Source organism: Chenopodium album, chromosome 6, assembly GCF_948465745.1.
Source record: "Chenopodium album chromosome 6, dcCheAlbu1.1, whole genome shotgun sequence".
Lineage (NCBI taxonomy): Eukaryota > Viridiplantae > Streptophyta > Magnoliopsida > Caryophyllales > Amaranthaceae > Chenopodium > Chenopodium album.
In genome coordinates this window covers 7,599,799-7,609,653 of record NC_137839.1, presented here as the reverse complement: position 1 = coordinate 7,609,653, position 9,855 = coordinate 7,599,799, and the positions used below count along the sequence as shown (strand labels likewise).

Sequence of the window (9,855 nt, the reverse complement as noted above, 5' to 3'; positions counted from 1 at the left end):
GAAAACAAAAAGTATGAAATACTACTAACTGTTGCTGCCTTTAATTTTTGAGAAACGAAATACCGTAGTACACGCAAATAGCACCCTTGCACACAAAGCACCGTAACACGTACTACCAAATTAGCCACGCCGCACACTAGCACACTCCTAGAAGCAGAACACCACGCACCAAAAAAAACACCTCGCAGCACTGCCTACAAACAGCACCACACAAAACTGAGCTCTACACACGCAGCACCCACAACTCGAGCAAAGCAGCACGCACAAGAGATGCGCACCAAGCAGAAAACAAATCGTATCGAACCCAAAAAAAAAAAAAAAATTAGGGTTTGTGAGCCCTAATGTTGAAGAAACAAAATTTGTGGGAAAAAAATAAATTGAAGCCTAAATCTCACAAACAAACAAATTAATTGCGGAATTAAATCAAGAACAAACCAAGATCGAAAAATTCTCTAGAAATTAGAGAGGCCTGATACCATGTTAAACTCAAGAGTATTGTGGAGAAAACGGCTTCCCCTTTGTATTGATAATAATCACATATATATACACAATACATAACTTGCCTAAAACTCCTAACAAGATAAACTTGCCAAATATACAATATTAACATAAATATAACAACCAAACTCTAATAAGTTGAGATTATTAAAGTGTATTTTTTTTCAAATAGATATGAAGAGTTTCTTAAAACTAACCCATGCCCCATCCAAAGTGATAGTGCACGATAATTATAATGTTATACTTCGTATTATAAATGAAATTGATTTGAATTCTGAAGATAAAGCTTTACGGATTTACCATATACAATGACATGAAACTATTCTGATAGAGTATGAAACATATTCTCTGGGCCTTAATCATTATCTTAAGCTTTTGATTAAATTGGTCCTTTAACATATTTTTTTCACAGTAGTCTAGTAAAACTGTCCAAACCAAACAGCTGAATTCCATGTACAAAACTATGTGCAATAACAAAGTTAGGGCCTGTTCCGATTGACTGAACTCAGCTGAACTGAACTGAACTGAACTGAACTCAGCTGAACTGAACTTAACTGAACTGAACTGAACTCAGCTGAACTGAACTGAACTGAACTGAACTGAACTCAGCTGAACTGAACTGAAATGAATATTTTATAAGAGAAGGAAATTAGGAGCTGAACTGAACTGAACTGAACTGAACTGAGCTGAGCTGAACTGAACTGAACTGAATTTCAACGTAAGAGAACAAACCCTTAGTTAACTAGATAGATTGTACTATGAAGTGTAAAGTAATAGAACCTATGAACAATAAATTATCATAAGCAATACAGAATGTAAAGACAAACATTATATATTCTGACACAATTATGTGAGGGGGAAGAGGAAGTGAGCCAACAAATTACAAAGACTGAAATTGCATGCCATAAATGTTTCATGAAGAAAATACGACAAATTGAAGAGATTCAATACGATTATAAGTGAATTGAATGAAAAATTTCGCAAAAATACATGTGAATTCTTTCAACTTTGTGCAAGAATTCAACTATATCAGCTATCTAGCCATGCCATCTATCCGTATTATTTGTCGTCGGTGGACAATATTTTAGTGTTTCCATTGTCGTTCCATTTTTTATTTTATTTTTTTGAAATAATTTCATTCTCGTTCCATAATATAGGGTCTGTTTTTATTAAATGAACTGAACTTATTAGAGCTGAACTAAAATGAACTGAAAATAATCTTATGAGAACAGGGCCATAGTGTTTGTAATTTATTTATTTATGTATTCCAAAATTTTGTACAATTTTTTTTTACCATATATAATATTTATTAATAACTATCCACACTTGTTATTTATAAATTTTAATTACAAATATGACTAAAAATATTTTGCGCATGAAACTAGTAAAATTCAGAAGTCACTCATCTAATATAATGTAGGAAGTATGATACTTTGTATTAGCAGTGTATTATCTCTCAAATTACATTGAGAACATGGAAGACAAATATTACATTGAGAAGATTACTCTTCATAATTCATGTATGATTTAACAGCGAGCTTACTATATATCCTACCATAATCTTCAAAATATATAAATTATGGTAATCCCCAACCCCAAATTAAGTACAAACATATGTGTAGGTTGACTTTCATTTGTCAAATTACATACAAAATAATTTAGGCATACTTTTTTCACACACTACAAGAATTCGTGTATATCATTCGTTAAAAACACGGATTCTTATGGTGTTGTCCCTTAAAATAGAAAAAATAATAATGTAAAAAAAAAAAAAAATTATATACCATCTTGTCTCTTAAACAGCAGAAAGTCCACTTGCAAATCGGACGCCAGTTGTTGGCAACCACAAATCCCCATCAATGAATTGGGCCACTGTGTAGTTAAGTGCTTGGGCTGAACTATTTAAAATGTGATATCCAGGCCACTTAATCCTGGACCCAAGAGAAGCCCCAGGCCCATAATTCATGTACTCAGCATAGTAAAGTGTGTCCAAAGACACATTACCATTCCACTCCAACCACCCTTCTGGCCTTACCACACCACTTATGTATGACTCCATGATGATTGTCCTAGAATATGCCTTCCAAGGACGGCCCAAATACGTGTACGTCGTGGTGGTGGTCGTGTTGGTTGAGGTATTAGTCATTGTAAGGCTAGAGTCTCCGGTAATGTTGCAAAATTGGATTGAGAACCCGGTGTTCTCTCCAGGGTCTTTGCGACCTTGGGCCGTGATGGTGTTCTTTTGGTTTGGGAGGCCTTGCCTAGCCTGGATTAGGCAATTTTGGAACACGGCTACCCCATCACCGAACATGAAGTCTACGGTGCCTGTGATTGTGCATTCTCGAAAGAATTGCCTATTCGCGTGTGCATAGAGTGTGTCTTGGTATCCACGAAAGGCACAACGATAGAGGGCTGATAGGTCGGAGTCTGATCGAAATGCAACAGCTTGATGTTTTTCTGGTCCAGCCGTGTTTTGAAATGTCATGTCTCGTGCTATGAATCCAGCTCCGGTAACAGCTGCATTATATTCAATCAGTTATTTTTATCATTCTAAAATTAAAATATATATTTTCAACCCATTTTTACAAGTAACAGCAATGCATTTATCAATTTGATTGGAGTTTTACTACTTGTCATACATGGAGCCACTCAAAAATGCATCTATATTGACACATTGGCACATTGCTAAGGATTTGTATTCAATTTACTCATGCATCCATGTACGTAGTTACGTACAATGTCTATGTGCCCCAATTACTTTTATTTGTCTTATTTTTCTTAACTTTTTGTTGGACTAAAGGAAGACTAAAGTAATACTAATATATTTTTATTAGAATCTAGAAAAAGCATGGGTGTGAAAATTAAGGCACAAAAGTAAGATGTTATTAGATAGTTTTGTATCTACATTTATTGGCCAAGCAAAAAAGCAATGGTCAAAAGTGTTGAAAAACACAAGCATCAATCCAAATCGATGCTCTATTGTTCCCTCCCCCCACACACACACTACCAAAAATAAAGCCGTGTACAGCCGTACACGCATGCATGGCTATGTAACATTTATAAAGTAATCATGGATTCATGGTAAATGTACTACCATACATTGGCCTGGGTTGATTGTTAATACAGATTTTTTTTAGGTAAGAGGAAAGACCCTACTGAATCGGCATCTTTTACAAGTTTAGCCAATCCAGCTCCGCAGGTCAACACTTGAGAGTAGAGGGGGAAGGTAAGGAAATTTCCCTATTACCAAATGTTAATACGGAGTAGTATAAATGTACTCTATTTACCTCTAAAAAGTACGATAAAAAGGTTAATGTCTAAAATAAACTTGTATTTTATGTTTAATTGTGAAATTTTAGAATTTAGTTATAAAGATATGAAAAATTAAGGATTTCATGTGCTTACCAAATGTGGCACTACGATAAGTGGTCCAACCATCAACGACATTTCGATTACCCGTTATAATTGTAACATCCATTCCATCACCATACATCATAATATAGGTCTTCTTTCTCTTAATCTCCACATTTTCTTCATACACCCCTTTCTTTACATAAATCACGAATCGATCAGTGCTATGACTTGGGGCAGCTTCAATTGCATCCATAATACGAGTAAAATTACCACTCCCATCTAGAGCCACGGTTACATTTGGGCTCGACATTCCAGAGACTTGTAATAACTTTCGGTCATTTGACCTTAGCCAATAAGGAAACCCATCTTTAGAAGTCGTGGCCTTAGCCAATAATCGCCTTCCACCACCACCAGGTCGGGTACCATTTACCCGACCTGGTTTAGTGGGACGGGGTGTTAGGTGGACCATATGGAGGATATTTTGGACCAATGAGGAGACTTGATTGATGCTGCCCGCGACTATGGGTTTGACCATACTGCCCGTTCCTTCGAATCCTTCTAGGCAAGTCTCTTGATTGACAAGGGCAGCACTTAACCATGTCTTCAAATCAGAAGCTAGGTCACCCGTCCCATTGCCTTTACCTATTGAATACGTTCAAATTAAGGTTAAAATCAATCACATTCATGTAAATTGTCCATATTACTCAATAATAATAACATGCAAATGTCACAAATTGCATGGAATTTGTAAAAGGATGTAACCTGTTTTGTCTCATTTAGACCTCTAAATTATATTATAGCATTATGAATGTTAATTTTCCTTACCAAATTATGGGACAACCAACATACAAGCCAAGGTGGATAATTCAAATTGACTAGAAAAATGACTACATGATAAAATATGCGACTAGTATAATCACTCTAAAATCCCAGATCGACGAACACTTCTAGTAAGTTAATTATTGAAGTCCTTATATAAAATTTATCTTATATATATGCACATCTCGAGATTAACCTCTTATATACAAGTACTACGTATTTATAAATTTATAGCGGAAAAATATACAATCATCAATATAAATTTATGAATTCAAAGAGGGCGAAACATCTCAACTGCACTTCAAAGCTAATACAACGATACTAAGAGGGCAACTTGAATTGAGTGCGATTTGAAAGTCGCCCTCTTTGCCTAAAAAGACGAGATTTGGCTCTAAGAGGGCGATTAAAATTGCCCTCTTTGATCATATATCTTGTAGTGCTACTCCGTGCCATTCAAAATCAAAATAGCGAGAAATTTGTGCACTTGTTGGCATTGTTGCAATAGTACTTGTAAGTAATAGACATGCATAGATAGGACCATTCCATTAGCACATGGACAATAAATACCAACCTATATATGTCTATCTCTAAATCCCAACGAATTCTTGATAAATTTAGAGGTCATGTTATCTCATAAATAATAAATCAATTATTACCTCTAACTAACTAATAATAATTATTCTAATTTCTTTGAGCTATATATATATATAAACATCAATACATCATAAAAATGACTTTTTTTTAATAATAAAAAAAGTCTTACGGTAGATGAGTTTTTCTATTCAAATGATAGTGCACAATATGAATCTAACACCGAAAGCCAAATGAAAATATAATTTTTATTAAAAAAAAGTAAAAGAAGGAAAAAAAAGGTGAGGTGGAGAAAAAGACTGCACCATGCAGTAAAAAGAGTAAACGAATTTTGTGGTGCAAATCACCCAAGGAATATATGTTTGAAACAAAAAAAAGAGTAATACTACATTCCTTAACTATTATTTGCAACAAAGGGGTATTATTTATGAGATATAAAATATTCTTTTGTTGTAAATAATAGTTAACGAAGGTAGTAATTTTACTCTGTAATACATAGTGCAGGGGCATAAAAAAAAAAAGCCTATTCTGATTTACTAAATTAAACTGAATTGAAATGAATATTTTATGAGTTAAGGAAATTAGGAACTGAACTAACTTAAATTATTGGAGCTGAATTGAATTGAAATTAAGCCGAACAGAACATGCCCAAAGTACAACCAATTAATTGTTGGTGTAGTGGTGATTGAGATTACACTTGGAACAACAACAATCGGGAGGGGATTGAAACCTAACCACTCAGAACTGATCCCCGAATCCGAATTAGCCCGAAGGGTGAACCGGGTGGAACACCAAAGAAAAAAAAAAAGACAAAGTACTTCCTCCATTATATATTTATTAGTTGCAACTTTGGAATTTTGTATATCTCACAAATAATTCCCCAAAATTGCAACTAATATGTAATGGAGGAAATAATTATAGTCTTTACAGATGATAATTATAGTCTTTATAGATGATAATTATAGTCTTTATAGATGATGAAGACTTAATTAAATTAACACTAAAATTTTAATCTGTACTTCACTGTCTTCGTATGCATTTTTTTTTTTCTTAAATCCACCCAAAAACACAATTTTTTAGGTAAATACCTTAGCTAGATGATTGTAAATAAATATTGAAAATGAACCCCATTTCAAACATTTTTGCATTGGTTGGCTCTCAAATAATTTGAATAATATGAAGTAATATGTTTTTTTTTTTTGTTTAGAGAGCCACAAGGGCGGGGTGAAAATCGATTCTAGGAATTAGTAAAGAAGCTCTAACACTTCAGTTATATCTCACTCTCCAATATGAAATAATATGTAGTAATTCACTAGATTTTTTATTTTATTTTATTTTTTTTTTATTTTATTTTTTTTTTTTTTTTAATATATGTCTTAACTTCACCGACATTTCATCTCAATTTATTTATTATTTAATTTACAATTCATCTCAACTTCATTTCTATTATATTTTTTTTACACCTTAATATGAAATACATTACTAAAACTGAAAATATTAAGCATCAATTTAATTTTTTTTTTTTTTAAAAAAACATCAATTTAATATTGTCAACACATGATTAATACAAGTACGCCATTTTGTAATACATTTATAAGTCTATAGTAAGAATATGTAAAAAAAAATATGCTTGATGCTTATATTCAAGTATTCAACTTCTTTAAAAGTTGCATGTATGTAACAGTCATACTTCGTATCTCATAAGAAGTACTCTGTATATCATAACCATTTAATAAAACCGACGCAATATCCTGCTAAAAAAAGACGCAATGATTGTAAATATGTCGTGAACTACTCCATCAAAATCCACCAAAATCATACGCTCTACGTAGTACATTTTCTCCACAATTTCCCAAAAATTCTAATTTTATAAAGATGTAAAAGGATTCAATTCTATCATACGAGTACTAACATAGGAACATGCCCATTAATAAGGGTGTACAAGACACCCTCATATAGAGGGTCTCATATCTTGTAGACCCCTCCCCCAAAAATCATAAATATTTATTCTAGTACTACTTTCGGTCTAATTACTCGCAACTTTGGAGTATTATTTATAAGATATAAAATATTTCAAAATTGCGAGTAATTTGTACCGGAGGTAGTATATCATTTTAATATTAAATTTCATACAAAATTATAGATATGGAAGTAACAAACTAACTAGTGGTATCATCATGTAATATTATGTACTATGTACTTCATACATATCTCCTAGTACTGCAAAATATTTAAGAAGGTCCTGACTCGTGAGCATTCACTAATTCTCATTATTATTTTTTTTTTATTTTTTTTTTTTTAACAAGGAGCATTAACTAATTCTTAAATGTGCTCGTACTTGAAATTATCGTGATACAAATAGAATATCATCCTTAATCATCACAAATAATTCATAGTGTCAAAAAATAACTTTACCATCTAAGTTAACTGACATCTATTTACGAAATAACAAATTACTCGATTCTATATCAAAATTCGAAATAAGATTCGGGATAAGAAGAAATTACCATGTTGAGAAGCAAAGAGAGTCCAACTCAACTCATCTTGAGACAATTGAAGCAAATCCAGACAATCAGAAATAGCATTAGAAACTCTAAAATCACCAAAAGCACCAGCAAATTTGGCAACCATTGATGCAACCTTAAGAACACCATCAATTGTAGCCTCCAAAGTATCAGTAAACACAGAAGCTGGAACATTCAAACATTCTGCCCCCAATATTTCTTCATCAGAAAATGCTGTAACACTTGTCATATTAATCACCACCATTAACAAGATTAATACCACCTTTGATTCTTTATTATATAATTTCCCCATTATGAAAACTATATAGTATATGATATGAGTTGTATAATATATGGTTTGGAAAATGGAAATAAGTGAATATATAGGAGTTTCCCCTGTTAAAAGGGGTGCATTAATAGGTGTAGAAAAAGGCAGGGTGACAGGTGAAGGAATTTATTATAGAGGAGGATTATTATTATGATTAATTTGATATTTGGAAGTCTAAATAAATATCACAGCTAAGATAGCTTTGAGTATTTATAGAAGTATATGTTATATTTAATGTTTTACTGTGTTAGCCATTGTGTGCTATACAGTGCAATCTAATACAATCAACAAGATGTGTTGTATTCAGGGGTGGACCTATTGAGGCCCACTGATGGAACGGGAGTAGGGAGCTTTGCTTCATTGCTTGGACTAAGTAACGCCAGTCTTTGACGAGACTAGTGGACCTTGTTCGAATATAGCCCATATGGGTGTGTCAAAATCAATTTTAAGTACGTTTAAATCAGTTTCCTGTAATTAGTTGGTAAATTTTTAAGAGAAAAAACATGCCTATTACTTTTGATTTTTGAACTCCATTATGTTGTCGATGCAATGAAATTTTGCTCCATTTTAGTTGCACATGTTGGCTAAAGTTATCAAAATTTGGGTTGTGTTTTACTCTAACAAAATTTAGGTCGTGGCGTCGTGCTTTACCCTAATTCAATTTTGTAACAATTTTTTATTTTTTATTTTTTATTTTTTATTTTTTTATTTTTTATTAAGACTTGACAATATGTTCTATGCTTAAAAAATCCAACCTAAATCTTAATGGTTAAACCTAGTCACGGGTCAGTGGATTAAAAAACTTAGCTTGTGGTTAAACCTATTTTCCAATAAAAAGTAGCAGACTTATTGAACCATTTTTGGGTAGCATCAAAATTACAACTAAAAAAGTTTTAGATTGCCCAAATCCCCCTTCTCCCAAAAAGCCTGAGCTCGGCCTACCAGCCCAAAAATTTTGCTCAAACCTAAGCAGTTTTTGAGCCAAGTCGGGTCAGACATGATCAACTCTACTAAAATTAGAGTTTTACAAGTTGAGTCGTCCCGGTTGGTGATTAAAACCCCAAGCTCAAAAGGTTCAAGGACTCAACTCTTACCACAAAACCAAGTTTTGCTTGATTGTTATATCTTATACTCCCTCTGTTACATATTACTCGCAACAAAAGGGTATTATATATGAGACATAAAATATTCCTTTGTTGCGAGTAATATGTAACGGAGGGAGTATATACCTCAATTTGAAACAAGAAAATTATTTAGATTTTATGTCTCTTTCTATCAAAACAAAGTGATTATTTCTCTGGTTATAATTTGACCAATTTGATAAATGAGCCATTAGGGTTTTAATTCTACATTATACAGATTACAAAGGACAATAAATTAGAGTTTTTTTTTTTCCCTTCTTCTTTACACAATCTTTTGTTGGTATATACTACGTAGATTTCAATAACAAATTAACAATTACTCTGAATGCTTTTTTTTAATTGTATAACCGCCTTTTGCAGTATATTATGTTTCATTTTTGTGCATGACTTGGATTGATGAAAACTAATGAATTCCATTACAACTAATTACCTTCACCACTATTGTGTGTTTTTTTTTTTCGTATTCGGGATACTTCTTTTTAGTTGAATACCCTTATTACGATCTAAAGTTTGACTTTCTCCTTAGCTTGACTCCATGTTTTAAATAAAAGTTTTATCAACCCGGCCTATAATCAACTCGACAAATCTGCTAAGAGCACAAGTCGACATAAGCACTACC

The 9,855-nt window shown here is 32.8% G+C and overlaps 1 protein-coding gene across 1 annotated transcript; it reads right to left on the bottom strand.

Annotated features, from left to right (window-relative positions):
* Positions 1–1,880: 1,880 nt before the first annotated feature.
* LOC145635795 (putative pectinesterase/pectinesterase inhibitor 32) lies at positions 1,881–8,310 on the bottom strand. The gene is made up of 3 exons (XM_081687153.1): positions 7,770–8,310; positions 3,904–4,494; positions 1,881–3,015 (listed from the first exon to the last, which is right to left on the bottom strand). The coding sequence occupies exons 1-3, from the start codon at positions 8,077–8,079 to the stop codon at positions 2,294–2,296; spliced, it is 1,623 nt and encodes a 540-aa protein (XP_081543279.1). The 5' UTR covers positions 8,080–8,310; the 3' UTR covers positions 1,881–2,293.
* Positions 8,311–9,855: the final 1,545 nt, after the last annotated feature.

Coding starts and splice junctions, on each gene's coding strand:
- LOC145635795 (XM_081687153.1), bottom strand. CDS start 8,079: ATGGGGAAATTATATAATAAAGAATCAAAGGTGGTATTAATCTTGTTA. Junction 4,495..7,769: donor TCTCTTTGCTTCTCAACATG/GTAATTTCTTCT, acceptor CGTATTCAATAG/GTAAAGGCAATGGGACGGGT. Junction 3,016..3,903: donor TTATCGTAGTGCCACATTTG/GTAAGCACATGA, acceptor AATATAATGCAG/CTGTTACCGGAGCTGGATTC.